The 17312-nt window shown below is 47.7% G+C and overlaps 1 protein-coding gene across 1 annotated transcript in view; it reads right to left on the bottom strand.

Moving 5' to 3' along the window:
- CD164 (CD164 molecule) overlaps positions 1 to 17312 on the bottom strand; it is a 158894-nt gene that overhangs the window by 12399 nt on the left and 129183 nt on the right. The window contains exon 5 of the mRNA XM_078648404.1: positions 12787 to 12864. Within this exon, the coding sequence (XP_078504530.1) occupies positions 12787 to 12864 (78 nt within the window). The remainder of the gene's footprint in view (positions 1 to 12786; positions 12865 to 17312) is intronic.

Genomic DNA, 17312 nt, shown 5'->3' with positions numbered 1-17312 from the left:
TTGGTGCCTTTTATAGATTCACATGCCTGAATCATTCCCAGTCGTCGAGATGGGAGTCCCCGGTACATAAATTAGTAATGTCCCATAGACATATGGAGAACAGTAGGACATAGGGCCTCACTTTTGTAAGATATCTAGGTCCTTTTGTAAAAAGGACCAAACTCTAGAAAAGAGCCAATCAGCTGTCACCTCCCTCTAGAACCTTCCTGGCAGGAGCCTCAGTCCCTCAGATTTTCGTACGCACTAAGCTAAGTAGGTGTGTTACTGAGAGAATTAGGTGAGTCCTTCCAGGGGAGGCGGGAGGGTTGCATGTGAATCTATGAAAGACACAAATACTGGATAACTGCAGTTACAGGTAAGTAACCCATTTCATATCCAGTATTATAGGTGTCTTTCATAGATTCACATGCCTGAATCAGAGTAGCAAGCAATGCAGAAAGCACATTTCGCATAGCACAGTATATGCAAGTTATTAGACAATAACATATCCTGCAACTAGTAACAGCCTATAGATTCAATCAATACCATCAGCAAAGAACTGTGCGTATAACAGAAGGATGGAGGGATGAAAGAAGGCTCACCTCAATGAAATAGATGGCGAAGCACTGCTTGTCCCACTGCTGCATCCTTCATCAGCTCTGTGTCCAGGCAATAATGCCTAGTGAAGGTATGAGGCGACTTCTATGTTGCCGCCCTGCAGATGTCAATCACTGGCACCCCCGCAAAGAGTGCCATAGAAGTGGATATAGCCCTTGTGGAGTGGGCTCGCACCTTAGAGCGCAGAGGCAGTCCTGCTTTTTCATAACAGAAGGAGATGGCTGCCGAAATCCAGCGTGAGATGCTTTGTTTTGTAAGTGGGAGACCCTTTCTAGGTCTGCTGTAGGCCACAAAAAAGCTGATTCGATTTCCTAAACTCCCTTGTCTTGTCGATGTAAAATTTCAAGCATCGCTTGAGATCCAGAGAATGTAATGCCCTCTCCACTGCTGTACTGGGATTTGGGAAGAAGGAACGCAAAATCACAGGTTCATTCAGGCGGAAATCCGACAGAACCTTTGGGATGAACTTCGGATTGGTTCGAAGGATCACCCTGTCATTTTTAAATTGCATAAAGGGATCCTGAATTGAAAGTGCCTGCAACTTACTCACCCTCCTTCCGGAAGTGAGCGCAAGAAGTAGCGCTGTTTTCCAAGAGATGTATTTCAAGTCAGCTCTGTGCACCGGCTAGAATGGATGCTTCATAAGTTGATTAAGGGCTACATTCAGATGCCATGTAGGTGGCAACATCCTCACTGGAGGGAAAGATCTGTATAGTCCCTTCAAGAATTGTTTGATTAATCTGCTTGACCAAAGGGAAGGCCCCGCTGCAGTCCTTTTATAACAGGATATCGCAGCCAAGTGTACTTTAATTGAAGAGTGGGCTAGGCCTGCCTTCGCCAGATGTAACAGGTAAGGCAGGATTTGTTCCGGCGAAGAAGAGAAGGGATGTATCCCTTGATCTGCACACCAAACACGAAACCTCTTCCACTTCAGAGAGTACGTTTTGGTGGTGCTATCTGCTCGTGCTTTGGCTAGGATGTCTCTACAATCCTGCGGAATGTTTAAATCCCGAAACTCTCGGAACTCAGGAGCCAGGCGGCTAACTTGAGAGACTTCAGATCCGGGTGTTGAATTGGCAGGCTGTGCATAGTGAGTAGAGATGGACTCTGCCTCAGACGGACGGGCGGTTCCAGGGATAGACGGTGTAGCTCTGTGAACCAATGCTCTCTTGGCCAAGTTGGGGCTATTAAAATGAGAGTACACGGCTCCACCTTCATCTTCCTGAGGACTCTGGGAAGCATCGGAAATGGCGGAAAGGCGTACGCAAAGACGTTGCGCCATGCGATGGAAAATGCATTCCCTAGAGACCCTGATTGGGGATGCCAACTTGCGAAGTGTGGGCATTTGGCGTTGATCCTCGTAGCGAAGAGATCTATCTGTGGTGTGCCCCATCTCGAGAAGATTTGGTTGAGAATCTTCTGGTTTAACTCCCACTGGTGAGACGATGATTTTTGCCTGCTCAACGAGTCTGCGAGCACATTGTCCATACCTGGGACGTATTCCGCCTTTAGGGCTACATTGTTAATTTTCAACCAGTTCGAGATTTTGTTTTAAAAAAAATTTTTTGCGACTCGCGCGAGAGTGTCAGCGAGCGCGTCCCCTCCCTGCTTGTTGAGATAGTGCATTGTCGTGGTGTTGTCCGTCCTGACAAGCGCTAGGGAGTTTTTGATTCTTGGTAGGAACGACTGTAGAGCCAAGAATATCGCTCTCAACTCAAGCAGATTGATGTGGAGCGCTCTCTCTCTGTGGTTGACCACTTTCCGCTTATTTGCAGTTCTTGCAGGAAAGCTCCCCAACCGTCTTTGGAAGCGTCCGTCGTTATTACATGAGGAGCCGCTGGAAGTAGGAATGTCAAACCTCGGGACAGGTTCCGTGAAGACATCCACCATCTTAGGGCCTTGACCATCTGAGAAGTCACTCTTACGTGGTCGTCGAACGACCCCGTGCACTGGACCCACTGTCTCGTGCCTCCTGCAGAGGACGCATCCGTAGGAGACAGTGAGGGATCAACAGGATGCACAATGACATCATCCCTAAAAGGGACTTGAAGAGTCGGACCTTCAACACTCTTTTTGAGGCTACTGTAGACGCTAGCCCGAGAAGCTTGTTTTGCCTCTCCTGAGACGGGAACGCTCTTGCGGAGGTCGTGTTTAAGGTTGCTCCCAAAAAGTTGATCGTTTGAGATGGTCGCAGGATTGATTTTTCCTGATTGATCGTGAGACCCAGGCAATTGAAGAGATTCAGACAGGTGTTGGAAGACCTGGACGCGTCTTCGAAGGATGGTGCCTTGATTAGCCAGTCGCCCAGATAGGAAAAGACTTGATGACCGCATTGCCCGAGATATGCCGCCACTGGGGAGAGACATGACCGCATTGCCTGAGATATGCCGCCACTGGGGAGAGACATTTGGTGAAGATGCGGGGCGCAGACTTCAGTCCAAAGGGCAGGACACAGAATTGGAAATGCCTGCCCGCTACTGCAAATCTCAAGTAATTTTTGTGAACTGGTATATGGAAGTAAGCGTCTTGTAAGTCCAATGACGCCATAAAATCCCCCTCCTCCAGAAGATGCAAAACTTCCTGAATCGTTACCATGCGAAACGACTGTTTCTTCAGAAACTTGGTGAGAGCCCTGAGATCTAGGATTGGTCTCCATTTATTTTCCTTCTTTTGGATTAAAAAGAAACGGGAATAAAATCCTTTCCCTCTTGGGGATGGTGGAACTCTATCCCTCCTTTCTGCAACATACCAGAGATTTCTTGCAGAAGCAGTCGTAGGTTTTTGTGATGCATTGGGCGAGGCGGGGTTCGTGGAGGGATGCTCATGAATTCCATGGAGTGGCCGAATTGTATTAATTGAAGGACCCGCCGGTACGTAGTAATCTTTTTCCAATTCTGTAGGAAATAGGTAATTTTTCCTCCAATTTTTAATAAGGGATATGAAGTGTGGACTGGCCGAAGTGAGAGGTCATTGTCTTCGGCCGTTGTTTCTTCTCTGTCCTCTGCCTCGAAAGGACGACTTTCCGTATGAGGACTGTTGGCCTTGTTGTTGCTGGCGCTGCTGGTATTGCGGCCTATTCTGGTTGGACGAATACGAGGATCTGTACTGGAAACCTCCTTTGTAGGAAGATAGTCCTCTTCCTCTATTTCCTCGAAAGGACTGTTTTTATACTGAAGTGTGCCTAAGGCCCTTGCAGTGTCCGTATCCTTTTTAATGCTTTGTAACGCCTCATCAAGTTTGGGGCCAAATAGTACCTGGCCATCAGATGGCATGTCCAAGATCTTGGACTGCACTTCTGGACAGAATGAGGCCGCTTTTAACCATCCTTGACGTCTTAAAACTGCTGCACCAGCCAGCTGTCGAAATCCTGTCATTGCAACATCCATAGCACAGTCTATAATCGCTGATGTTTCCCCTTCTATGAGTATTTTCTTCACCTCTTCTTTGGATGTGTCAGTTAACTCAGACAGGTATGGAGCTATGTCTGCTAACAGCTGTCTATTATAGCGCCCGAGAAGCGCTAAGGCATTTGCAGCCTTGACAGTCATTGCCGACATTGTTGACAAACGCTTTCCTATGTTGTCCAGCTTTCTTCCGTCCTTATCCGGAGGAGCCGATACAGGAGAAGAAGGATTTCTAGAATTTTTCTGGGCTGCCTGCGTCACCACAGAATCCGGTTTAGGATGACCTGTCAGACAGGCCGGTGCCGAATTTGGAGCCTTGTATTTTTTGTCCAATCTAGGGATTACAGGTGAAACTGAGGCGGGATTCTGCATGATCTGCTCCCCCTGTTTCCAGAGATAATCATAGGAATTGTTCTCGTTGACTTCTTTAATGGCTCCTTAAAATCATACAGGAACCATTCCTGTTCCTGAGACTCCATTGTAATCTGGAACCGCTTAGCGGCCCCCTCCACCACATTCTGGAAACCACCTATAACAAATGGTGGTGAATTTGATGAAGCAGGTTCCGGAGATGCTGGTGAGTCTGCGACATAATCCTCCCAGTCATTATTGATGGATTGATCATCCTGCAGCTCCCCTTCTTGCTGTTCGTCCTGCTCTTCTTCCTCTTCTTTGCCCTCCGAAGATTGAGGACCAGGTATATCCACCCGTTCCTTCTGAATGATTAGGGGCGGGGGTCTTGGTCTCGGCGATGGAGCCGTTGCGGGAGCCTGAGGTGCCGGAGATTCTGGGAACCTCTGCTTGTAGTCTTCTATAAGGTATCTTAGATCTGTAACCAGGGAAGCTGGCAGGCAGACCATAGGTGTAGGTGGCGGACAGATCATCTGCTCCACAACTTCCTCCTCATCCGAGCTTTGGCATTTGACATTTAGCTCTGATGGGCTAGTCGCCAATTGGAACATATCACCATCGTCAGAATCTTCATCCTGAAGTAGACGTGCTGGTGGTAATAGCTGCACACGGCTAGGGGAAGTTAGCTCTGGCGTCAGCGTCTTTCTGGTAATCTTCAGACACACCGATGCCGACAAAGCCAGAATCAATCACCTTCGACGGTGAGATCGTCGACGGAGTAGCAACGACAGCCATCGTCATCTATGATGTTGCCGTCGACGGTATAGACGTTTCCGACGTCGACGAAATCAACTGAGATGGTCTCGTCGTCGACGAGGCTATTGACGGAATCTTGGTCGTCGACGACGATCTTTCAATTACAATCGTAGACGATACAGCCTTACCCGCCGTCGACGATGGAGTTGTCGATGATAATGACGATGACATCGTCGAGACTGTCGTCGTCGACGTAGATACATAAACAGGAGATACTGCTTTCTTTATCCCTGATGATGTCGTCGTCGACGGTGCCGGCTTCTTAAAGGTGTGAAGTTCCTTTTTTGAAGCTGTTTTTGCCTTGACCTCTGAAGACTTTTTAGCTGCCTTCTTTTGAGGAGTATCCAAGGGGTCAGGGGAAGCAACCCTAGGTCTTTTGAGAGACAATTTTGAGGAGATTGAAGAACCCTCACTTCCCTCAGAGGAATCCAGATTGTCTCTATCCTTAAGCCTTTGGAGCCAGATCAAAAGGCGTCCCTCTCTGTCTTTTATAATCTTAGTAGAAAAGGTTCGACATACCTTGCAGTCCTTAGTCACGTGATCTGGGTATAGACAGTACAGGCAGTCCTTATGTTAGTCATCAATGTGTAACCTCTTTTATCCACAAGAGCTACAAGCTCTGAAGAGACCCTTCTTTGGAGCATCAGCCATATTCATTTTCTTTGAAGAGAAAAACAGGAAACAATATCCTAAACTGCTGAAAATGCTGTAAAGCAACAAACCTGAGCAGAGCTCAGGGGAGACTCCCTTAGCACAACGTGCGGTCGAAAATCTGAGGGACTGAGGCTCCTGCCAGGAAGGTTCTAGAGGGAGATGACAGCTGATTGGCTCTTTTCTAGAGTTTGGTCCTTTTTACAAAAGGACCTAGATATCTTACAAAAGTGAGGCCCTATGGCCTACTGTTCTCTATATGTCTATGGGACATTACTTATTTATGTACCAGGGACTCCCATCTCGACGACGGGGAATGATTCAGGCATGTGAATCTATGAAAGACACCTATAATACTGGATAATATACTTATGTAACTTTCTGGTTCCAGAGGGACCAGTTCCACTGCTTCTTTGATCAGGAGGGTGCGGACTTCCAAACAAAGCAACTTTAGATGGTACAAAGTTGTTAACACCCATTTGCCATGTTGTCCCCCTCCACTCACAGATGACTGCTGATATTTTTCTTCCTCCCTGCCCCATTGAGAAGGCAAATGGAAGAGGGGGGCAGTTGGGGAAGAGGAGTCACTATATGAATGGTTTTCCAGCAGGAGCTGATGTTGGTTAGCTGCCTTTGCTATTCTCGGTATTCCAAGACTCAAAGGGCTTCTGATGCTCTTTTTGCTGGTGGCACTGTTGCGAAGCCTGAGATAATTGAGCTCTCTGATGGTAACCCCACGTGTACGTTTTTTTTTCTGTGCTCCTTAAGCTTCTCTAGGACAACTGCTTAAGTGTCTTCAATTCAGATTTTATGTGCTACATTTCGTGGTCAAGTTGAACCTAAAACAGTGTTACCTGAAAATGGTAGGTTTAAAAATTCTTTGTTGAGCCTCTTGTTTTAATCCTCTCAGGCAAAGCCATTCAGATCCACACAGGGCTAATCTATGACAGTAGCAAACGCAGCAAAATCAATAGAATCAAAAAGCAGTACTAATCACTTAATTGGAGACCATCATATCCTGCTGAAGAACCATTCAGAAGTCTGGTCTTACTTGTTGAGGCAGCTTTTCTTGAAAATGCTGAGGAGCCTCCCAGAGATAAATACCTCTTACAAGCAGAGTAAGGCAGTTGCACAAAACATTCTTCTGCCAGAGTCCGTTTTCTCACATTCCTTCAAAGAAGGCACAATAGAGGGTGGTGCAGTGGGAATGGTGTTTTCTTGGCATTGCCTGACAGAATCAGGCAGACTGGTTGCATGCAAGAAGAGGGTCCTGCTTGGAGCCTTGTTAATTTGTAAGCGTGCTGGAGCAGATTTAATTGAATCTGGAACCAGAAACAAGTGCACCTCTAAATCAAGATGACTTTGAACCAAAGGCAGTAAGGGCCGAGCTGAGGAATGATGGTTAAAAAAAAGACTGAAGTCTTTGGTTCTACCATTGGTATGCTGAGATTATCTCCATCTCTCACCTAGACCTCAGTAAAGGTGGTAATTTCATCCATGGGAGAGCCCCTCGTCGGAGGGGAATTCAAAATGGTTGGGGAGTACTGGCGAAGAATGAAGAACAAGTAGGTGAATGAGAAGATCTGGTGTGTCTTATTTCCCCTTTAACAAGTTAATCTAGAACACACTGGTCAAGAGTAATATTGTGAAGCAGACTATACATTTGTATGGCACGCCTAATCAGGCTTCTAGAGCGCCTTCTTCGTCTCAGAATCATAACTGGTGTCACCGAGTATCCATAGGAAGCTGAGGCACAGACAGTGGAAGTATAGTCAGTGGAGTAAACACCAGAAGAGTAACTTACAGCACTGTTAGAGTAGTAGATTAAGGAGACATCTAATGCACACAAGACACCAGTGTGACAGAATGCAAAACTAGAGAGCCACATGCTCCGATGTTTGCCCGGAGATTGAGAAAAGGGTTACTGCTGGTGAATTTTCCCTGGATGGTGAATAAGCCCGAGAGAAATCATAATCGGACATACCTTCTCTTCTTTAACCTATGGATGAACTTAAAAGGAAGATGGAAAAATTAACTTTGTGAGGAATCCAAACATTGGGCCGATTCACAGAACTAACTTAAGACAAAATCCTAAACTTACTACCATTTTGATACTCACAGAAGACACTTACTCATTTCGGTATTCACAGAAATTAGGAGTCCTAACTTTAGGACTCCTAAATGCTTACTGTGAATACCGAAAGTCTTAAAGTTAGGATTTTTCTCAGTTTAGGAGTAGTAAAGTTAGGATTCCTAACTTTAGGACTCCTAAACTGAGAAAAATCCTAACTTTAAGACTTTCGGTATTCACAGTAAGCATTTAGGAGTCCTAAAGTTAGGACTCCTAACTTCTGTGAGTACCGAAATGAGTAAGTGCCTTCTGTGAATACCAAAATGGGTAAGTGCCTTCTGTGAATACCAAAATGGTATTAAGTTAAGGATTTTGTCTTGTTAGTTCTGTGAATCTGGCCCATTGAATGTCTTTTCTTTCGATGTCAAGACAGCCTTCGACATAGACAGTCTTGTTCTCAACATCGACCTACCCCTCCATGATATCAAGCTAGCCTTCTACAGCAAGCAAGCTGTGACTGACATCAAGTGGTCCAAGTTAGCTGCGTCTTGCAGGATATCTCCCTGGACCTACCCCGCATGTGGTCCAAGGGACGGTTAAAAGTATGGAGGTAGAGAAGTTGCCTATACACATCCCTCCGCTCTTCCAGACTCCTCTCAACATCTGCACAGTTCCCTCCTGAAGATCATGTTTCCAAGTTCTTCTTGACAACTTTTTAGAAAAGTCACAAGTCTAGATGATGATTGAAAAATAGGTAGGCAGAAAATACAGACAGGATGAGGGCGCGGTTTGCGCCTTTTTCTTCCCACATTTAGGACACTTCACAAAAGGATGGCTTTTTGTGAAGTATAAGATTTCTTTTTCAGAATTAGAAAAGTTGTAAAGACTTAACATGAAGTTGTGTTTATAAGTTTTGGAAAGGTTTTAATAAAGAAATCAGTACTCTGGGATCCCGACAGCAGTAACTGGATAAAAGAACGTGCTCATCAGCCTGCAGGGCATGATGAGATGGTGGATGTATGCCAGGCCATAAAGGAGAAGCAGGCCTCACAGGCTACATTAGTCACATTTTCTCAATTTCCTTAAAAAACAAATATATATATATATATATATAAAAGTTTGTGAACGTGTTTTCAAGTCACGATCAATCAATCAATCATAGCATTTGTATAGCGCACTACTCACCCGGAGGGGTCTCAAGGCGCTGGGGAGGGGGGGGGGGAATTCTGCTACTGCTCGAAGAGCCAGGTCTTGAGTTGCTTCCTGAAGGAAAGGTGGTCCCGGGTCAGCCGGAGGTGGATGGGGAGGGAGTTCCATGTCTTGGCTGCCAGGTAGGAGAAGGATCTTCCTCCGGTGGTGGCTCTGCGGATGCGTGGAACGGCGGCGAGGGCGAGGCTGGTGGAGCGTAGCTGGCGGGTGGGAGTGTAGAAGGTCAGGCGGTTTTTGAGGTACTTGGGTCCCAGGTCGTGGAGAGCCTTGTGTGCGTGGGTGAGGAGTCTGAACATGATCCTCTTGCTGACGGGGAGCCAGTGCAGGTCTCTCAGGTGTCCGGAGATGTGGCTGTGTCGGGGGATGTCCAGGATGAGTCGTGCGGAGGCGATATGAATGCGTTGGGAGTCTTTTCTGAAGTTTGGCTGTGGTTCCGGCGTAGAGGGTGTTTCCGTAGTCCAGTCGGCTGGTGACGAGTGCCTGGGTGACCGTCTTCCTAGTTTCGGTGGGGATCCATCGGAAGATCTTTCGGAGCATATGCAGGGTGTTGAAGCACGACGACGAGACGGCATTGACTTGTCTGGTCATCGTGAGGGAGGAGTCCAGGATGAAGCCCAGGTTACGTGCGTGGTCCGTTGGCTTGGGAGCGGTGCCCAGGGCAGGGGGCCACCAGGAGTCGTCCCAGGCGGAGGGCGATGATCCCAGGATGAGGACTTACGTCTTGTCAGAGTTCAGTAACAGGCGGCTGTTCTTCATCCACTCAGCGACGTCTTTCATCCCTTCGTGTAGGCTGGTTCTGGGGGTGGCGGGGTCGTTTGTGAGGGAGAGGATCAGCTGGGTGTCGTCGGCGTAGGAGATGATGTTGAGGTTGTGTTGGTGTGCGATGGCTGCGAGGGGGCTCATGTAGACGTTGAGTCTAGGGTGGGGCTGAGTTATGATCCCTGTGGTATGCCGCAGATGACTTCGGAAGCCTTGGATCTGAACGGGGGAGGGACACTCTGCGTTCTTCCGGAGAGGTACGAGACGATCCATTCCAGTACCTACTCTTGGATTCCGATGTTGCTGAGGCGATGTACTAGGGTGCGGTGGCAGACAGTGTCGAACGCTGCGGAGAGGTCCAGGAGGATGAGGGCCGCAGTTTCCCCGTTGTCGAGCAGGGATCTGATGTCGTCTGTGGCTGCGATGAGGGCGGTCTCGGTGCTGTGGTTGGCTCGGAAGCCGGACTGAGAGTGGTCAAGGGATCCGTTCGTCTCGAGGAAGGCGGCAAGCTGTCTGTTGACGGTCTTCTCGATAACCTTGGCCGGAAAAGGGAGGAGCGAGATGGGACTGTAGTTCTTGAGGTCGGTGGGGTCCGCCGTTGGTTTCTTCAGGAGGGCGCTGAGTTCGGCGTGCTTCCAGCTCTATGGGAAGGTGGCGGTGTTGAAGGAGGTCTTGATGATGTCCTGGAGTTGGGGTGCGATGATGGAGTCGGCTTTGTTGAAGACGTGGTGGGGGCAGGGCTCGGTTGGTGATCCGGAGTGGAGGGTATTCATCACGCGGGTGGTGTCTTCGGTGCTGACCGGTGTCCAGGCGCGGAGGGTGGTGGTGGTGGGGAGCGTTGGTTCAGCAGTTGGGTGCGTGGTCTGTGCGCCGAAGCTGTTGTGTATGTCGGTGATCTTGCTGTGAAAGAACGAGGCGAGGAAGTCGCAGAGGTCCTGCGAGGGGGTGATGTCGTTGTTTCCGGTGCTGGGGTTGGAGAGCTCTTTGACGATGCTGAAGAGTTCCTTGCTGTTGTGGGCATTGTTGTCCAGTCATTCCTTGAATGCTGTCTTCTTGGTGGTGCGGATCAGCTGGTGGTGTTTGCGGGTGGCGTGCTTGAGGGCAGTCATGTTGTCTGTGGTCTGGTTGTTGCTCCAGGCTCTCTCGAGGGTACGGCAGTTCTTCTTGGAGTTCTTGAGTTAGTCGGTGAACCAGGAGGCTTTCTTGCTGCCGGGTCTGCTGGGAGAGGTCTTCAGTGGTGCGAGGTTGTCTGCGCAGATGGCGATCCACTGTGTGAGGTTGCTGGCTGCTTCGTTGGGGTCTGTTGTGCTGGCGGGAGGGTTCTGGCTGAGGGAGGTGGTGAGCTGGTTGGCGGTGATCTTGCTCCAGTTCCTGCGGGGCACCTGTTGCGGGTGGTGGTGGGTCGTGGTTCTTCTGAAGCTGAAGTGGACGCAGCTGTGGTCCGTCCAATGAAGTCCGGTAGAGTGACTGAAGGAGATGTGCTTGCTGGAGGAGAAGACTGGGTCAAGCGTGTGGCCGGCGTAATGGGTGGGTGTGTTCACCAGTTGCTTGAGTCCGAGGTTGTCCAGCAGGGTGGTGGTGTTGGGTGTCGTCGTTGTTCTCCAGGTGGAAGTCGAAGTCCCCTAGGAGGATGTAGTCAGCGGAGGGGAGGGCGTGCGGGCTGATGAAGTCTGCGATGTCTTCACTGAATCGTGTGCGTGGTCCCGGGGGTCTGTAGATGAGGGTGCCTCCGAGGGTCGTCTTGGGGTCGGTGTGTATCTGGAAGTGGAGGTGTTCGGCGGCGGAGAGGGTGTCGTCGGAGTTGGTCGTGATGCGGATGGTGGTCTTGTGTACGATGGCGACGCCTCCTCCGGTCTGGTTGACGCGGTCCCTCCTGGTGATCTTGTACCCGTCCGGGATGGCGATGTCGGGGGCCGAGGAGGCGTTCATCCAGGTTTCCGTGAGGAAGGCGACGTCTGGTGAAGTAGTGTCGAGGAGGTTCCAGAGTTCCACGGCGTGTCTGGACGGAGTGGGTGTTGAGCAGGATGCACTTGAGGTGGTTGTGGTCGGTGCTCGGCTTGGTAGGTGTGGTGCAGGTTCGGAGGCAGGTGGACTTGCAGGTTTTGCAGGTGAAGGGTCCGTGGGTGCGTTTCGGGGTGGCTCGGTAGCAGGCAGGGTTCCTGCTGGCGTGGAGGGCGTGGAGGCTGGCGGCATCGTAGGTCCGGCGGGCGGTCTTACATCGGCGGGGGCACGGACGGGCTTGCCTTTGGCGCACAATCGGGGCGCCCGCTGCGCGTACGTGAGGACTCCGCCATAAGTGGTGCGGTGGGAGGGAGGAGCAGCTGGGAGGCGGGGCGGCGCGGGGATCGGGGTACAGAGGAAGAAGGGGGCGGCCCGCAGGGGAGCAGCGGCAGGGAGCGGGTACTGGCGGGAAGCGGTCAAGGCAAGGAGCGAGGAGCACAGAACAGGGGCACAGGAAGCGAAAACGGCACAACAATCACAGGAAACAACAGATTAATCAAGAACACAGATCAGGGCACATGGCAGAGAAGGCAGGGGCGATCGAGCGGGGCTGGCAGGGAGACCGGGCGCACTTAGGGGGAGCCGCCGGCGGGTGGAGCGACCTTCACAGACCAGGATCAGGTCAGGTCACCTATGTTTACTCTAGTGACTGCTTTTAGGTAAATTGGTAATTATTTTCAAATTAAAGTAGGTGGTCAAAATTTGACAAATATAACCTTTAGTATGCAGTTTTAGAATCTTATTATTCTTTGAAAACAAAGGATTTCTTTTTAATAAAAGCATTATATATTTCTTTTAAACGCTCCAGGACCTACACACTGGTAGGATCATTCTGTGCTTATCTCTAATAGCGAAGATCCAAAGGAGGAGAACAACCCTTGTCCAGGATTACAAAAGCTTTAATGTCAAGTAATTAGAATGTGTTACCTGTAGTTGTTGTAGTATTAGTGGTGATTGTTGGTGCAGCAGTAGGAGCAGCCGTAGTTACATTTGTAGTCTGGTTTGCTGTAAAAACAATCATATTAAAATAAACATGAAATCCGCTTAAATTTAATACAGACATGACCATATATTGAGCATAAATATAAATGAGTCTTATTTACATGATTTGTTTTATAATAAGAGGAAGACCTAACGCACATTTATCTTCATGTATAGCGAAATCTCTTAGAAGGTGCGCATAGAAAAAATACAAAGTACACACCAGGAGTATAATTTCTAAGTGAAATGGGCCCTTTCTAAACTTTTGTTACTGAAAGATAAAGTAATTATTAAGGCTGTCGTGGTTTACCTCCAATGATTAAAACGAGACTGCACACGGAGCAAATAGGTTCACAATTTGTATTTACAGTTCATTATAAGATGCTCACGAATCGCTGCTTTTGCGCCTATTTACATCCACACAAGAACACGAAGCTGCAAAAAAATAGTACCCTGGAAACATTCGATACTTGCAGTGTCAAGTTCTTGTTTTTATATTTCAGATTACCATTATTTTTCACACTTAATTGCTTAGGCAGCGTTGCTTCCATAGTTCTGGTTCTATATTGAACAGTAACTTATCCTGGTGTGTAGACAAAGTCAGCACTGAAACAAGCCTGATCTTAACCTCGATCTTCGTACTTTATGAAATACACATCCAGTTGAGAACGGGGTCCTTTTGTATGGCCTCTTTCAAAACGAAACTGCCACCACTACACAACTCTATTTTTCCCTAAACCTAAAGAAATCCCTTCAAATATTGTTATTCAAACAAAGACCCATTTGAAAGAGAAAAAAACAAAGAAAAGCAAGCAGCTCAGCTAAAGTAATTCATCCTCCTTTATACGGTCAATTGCAGACTAAAATATTACAATTTGTACGTAGCGAAGCACTCGCTAAAACTTCGAACCAAAACTTTTCTACACCTACCTGTCAGGATCCGAAGGAGCACAAGTCATCGATAAATCAGTGGTCTACATCAAAGATAGACTAGTTACGGCTACGGGCAATAAATATAAACTAATCAATACTAGAGCTTTCAGATATGCTTGCTAGAAATCATTAATCAGTTCTTTTACAGGAAATCAAAATGTTCTGCAGGATTAAGATGACATTTTAAAATTAGAATAAGAAAAATACCTTATTTTGAGTTTGACGCAACCTTTTGTAAGAAACTATGATATTTTAATGATCCAGGAAACCTGGGTTCACAGACTACGGGACTTGACGAGCTCCTGTGTCTCGATCCTTCCAAGCATCTAGAGGCCTATCCACCTGCTTAAACCTGCTTATTGGTGGCCGTGCTACGGCCATGGGAACTTTTAGTAGGGATTTTGTAGGGGATTTGAGATTGTATTTGGTTAATTTTTATAACACGCATTTTATCAACATTCCCAATACGAAGTTTTCAGTTTTATTTAATTACATTGAATCACTGCTAGCCACAACCACTGATAAGGGGCGCCAGGCGCATCTTTGTTTAGCAGGATATTTGAACGCAAAACTGATCCAGCGATCTGAACTATCCTTTGATAATAGCATTCTAGAGTGTGCTGATTAGAGAGGTAGCGAGTTAATGAGTCATACCTAGAGTTATTTGATTTGAATAATGTGATGTAAGTGGCGGGTATTAATGATTCTGGAGTCCCTACCTTCAGGCGAATAGATTTAATTGTTATCACCAGCAACTTTACTGACATTATTCAATATGGGGCAACCATTACCTCAAATTTTTGTGACCACAACCTGATTGAAATAGTCTGGACAGTAACCTCTAGGGTACAACTAAGGTAGATAAAAGGGTTAGAAAATTGCAGCCATGTACAGATCTTAGACTAACGTGGTATCTCAAAGATCCAGCCAAGTTCCTAGGAACAATAAAGCAGAACCAGGTGCTAGTCATTAATTGCTTGATGGAAGAGGCAGCTTAAGATCGGGTAGCTAAATCCTTTAATGCCCTTTGTTCAAATACAAAAAAAACCTAATGAAACCCCCTAGATCTGCACATATGCCAATAGGAGGGTTAAACAAGGACTGTTCGGCAGCTAACCGTTCTCTATATAGGGCGCTTGTCACAAAACCAAGGGTCCCTTCAGCACTAGCTGCATCACGCAACTAGTACAAAATAGTCAACGCAAAGCAATGGAGAGAGGTCATCACACAGCAATGGGACTCACTCGCCCAAGCAGCATCCAAGAAGACAGCAAGTCATTTTGGTCCATTGTAACTGCTATGAGAAACCCAAAGCAAACTGCGTCCTCAATTGGTTGTCATATTACTAGTGAGGTATGGGAGGCTCATTTCTTCAAAATATACTCTGCTACAACATCGACCACTCAGCACTGGGTGAATGTTAGTAACTGCCATGGAATTCACGTTATCCTGTGTGAATCTGAGACCTCCATCCAACAGAGTGTTAGCGGCAAGGCTTCGAACGGAGTGTCAATTGACCTAATAAAGTGTAACGTTGAATTTTGGGCTCTGCTATTTAGAAATGTTTTCACTAATTTTGCACATGCCCTGGCACCTAATTTGTAGAAAACCTCAAACATCGTGCCAATATTTAAAAAAGGTGACCAGTCACAGCCTAGCTGCCATTGACCTATTTCACTCATCAATGCCACAATCAAAATCTTAGAGTCCTTTATAATAGGATTAAGGAGTGGGCCAGAGAAAAGGCAATCTTACATCTGTGCCAATATGGATTCAGAAACCGCATAGGCACAAACAAGCGATACCTGAATTTAAATTTAATGTTAGGCAAATACACAACAGCCAAGTATACATTGCTATATTTAGCATATATGGACTTGTCTTTGGCGTTTGATTGTGTAAATCGTTCTAAGTTTTGGAAGTTTTACTATGTAAACTTTACGAGTCTCCAACCGGTCGATCGCGAGCTACTGGTAGCTCGTCGGCACTTTGGGAGTAGCTCACGACTGCTCTAATTATTAAAACGTAATTTAAGCATTTTATTTTGTATTTCTTCATTGTTTTTGATAGCTTTCAGACCTTGCCCGCCCTCACTCAAACCAGCTGCTCAGATTGGCTAAAGTGAGCCTAACTATGGTAGGGCGGCCTGATTCACGGGCCACCTGTCATTTCAGGCTGGCACCACACCTCACATTTATTTTCCATTTGGTCCTCCTGGAGCAGCTGTGAGGTAAGGGGGCCCCTGGCCGAGCATTAGCTGATTCAGTAAAATTGACTCCGTGCATGCAAGGCCCTTTGATTTTAACACTGGTTGCCACTGTGCTTTAGTTTGGTCTTCAATGATAGAGCGCAGTGGCAGACAACGTTAAAAGTAAAAATCCTTTCAGGCACTGGGCTGCTACCGCGGTGGCAGCCCAAAGGTAAAATATAAGGTACTTGCCTTGCCTGCAATAATCCGCTTTCACTGACTTCACCACGCTTTCGTTTACCTTCACGTAGTAGTCAGTGAAAGCGGCTCAGTGTATGCAAGTACCTTTGATTTTAACATTGGTTACCACTGCACTTTACATCTGCATTAAGGTATAAAGCGTGGTAGCAGCTACGTTCCCTCTAGGGCGCGCGCGCACCTGCCCGGACATCACCGTGCACCGCCTCGCGTGGAGCGCGCACATAGGACGTCGCGGGAGAGAGTAGCGCAGCTGTCCGCTTTAAAGAAGCGAGCGGCGCGAACATGAGGCACGTGAGGAGTGCAGGTAAGGAGGCGGGGGGGGCTGGTGGGGCTTGTGGGAGCACGGGGCAGACTGTGGCCTTTTGTTTAAGAATTGCTGTTCATCAGAGCCCCTTCACAGGCTCAGATTAACAGCAATACTTGAATAACAAAAGCGTAGAGACAGTTTCTAAACCCAGCGTGTACTGTCTCTACGCTTTTGTTAGTAAAGCGCGGTGCAGACTGGGGCCTTTTGTATTGATGTTAATCGGAGCCCGTGAAGGGGCTCTGATTAACAGCAATACTTAAACAAAAGGCCACAGTGAGCAGTCAGGGGGATGGGGCAGCAGGGGGCACAGCGGCTGGGGAAACGAGCGGAACAGAAGGCAAAAGGAGCACAAAAACAGGGAAAATGAAGTGGGACAGAGGGCAGAAGGGCACCAAAAACGAGTGGGACAGAGGGCAGAAGAACGAGTGGGACAGAGGGCAGAAGGGCACCAAAAACGAGTAAGAACGAGTGGGACAGAGGGGCAGAGGGCAGAAAGGCAAAATAACCAGTAGGACAGAGGGCAGAAGGGCACGAAAAACGAGTGGGACAGAGGGCAGAAAGGCACAAAAAACGAGTGGGACAGAGGGCAGAAAGGCACAAAAAACGAGTGGCATTTGGCGCTGCAGACACGTGCGATTTGGTTCCTGGCGCACTTAGCCATGGTTGCAGCGCACAGAGACCCTCCACTGCCGCACACAGAGGAAAAAAATTAGAGGAAACATTGGGTGGCAGCCAACGTTAAAATAAAAGGTCTTTGCATGGGAGGCACTGACCGTAACCACA

The sequence above is a fragment of the Lissotriton helveticus genome, chromosome 6 (genome assembly GCF_964261635.1).
Source record: "Lissotriton helveticus chromosome 6, aLisHel1.1, whole genome shotgun sequence".
Lineage (NCBI taxonomy): Eukaryota > Metazoa > Chordata > Amphibia > Caudata > Salamandridae > Lissotriton > Lissotriton helveticus.
The sequence above is the reverse complement of the archived record's forward strand: the minus strand, read 5'-3'. Positions and strand labels throughout refer to the sequence as shown.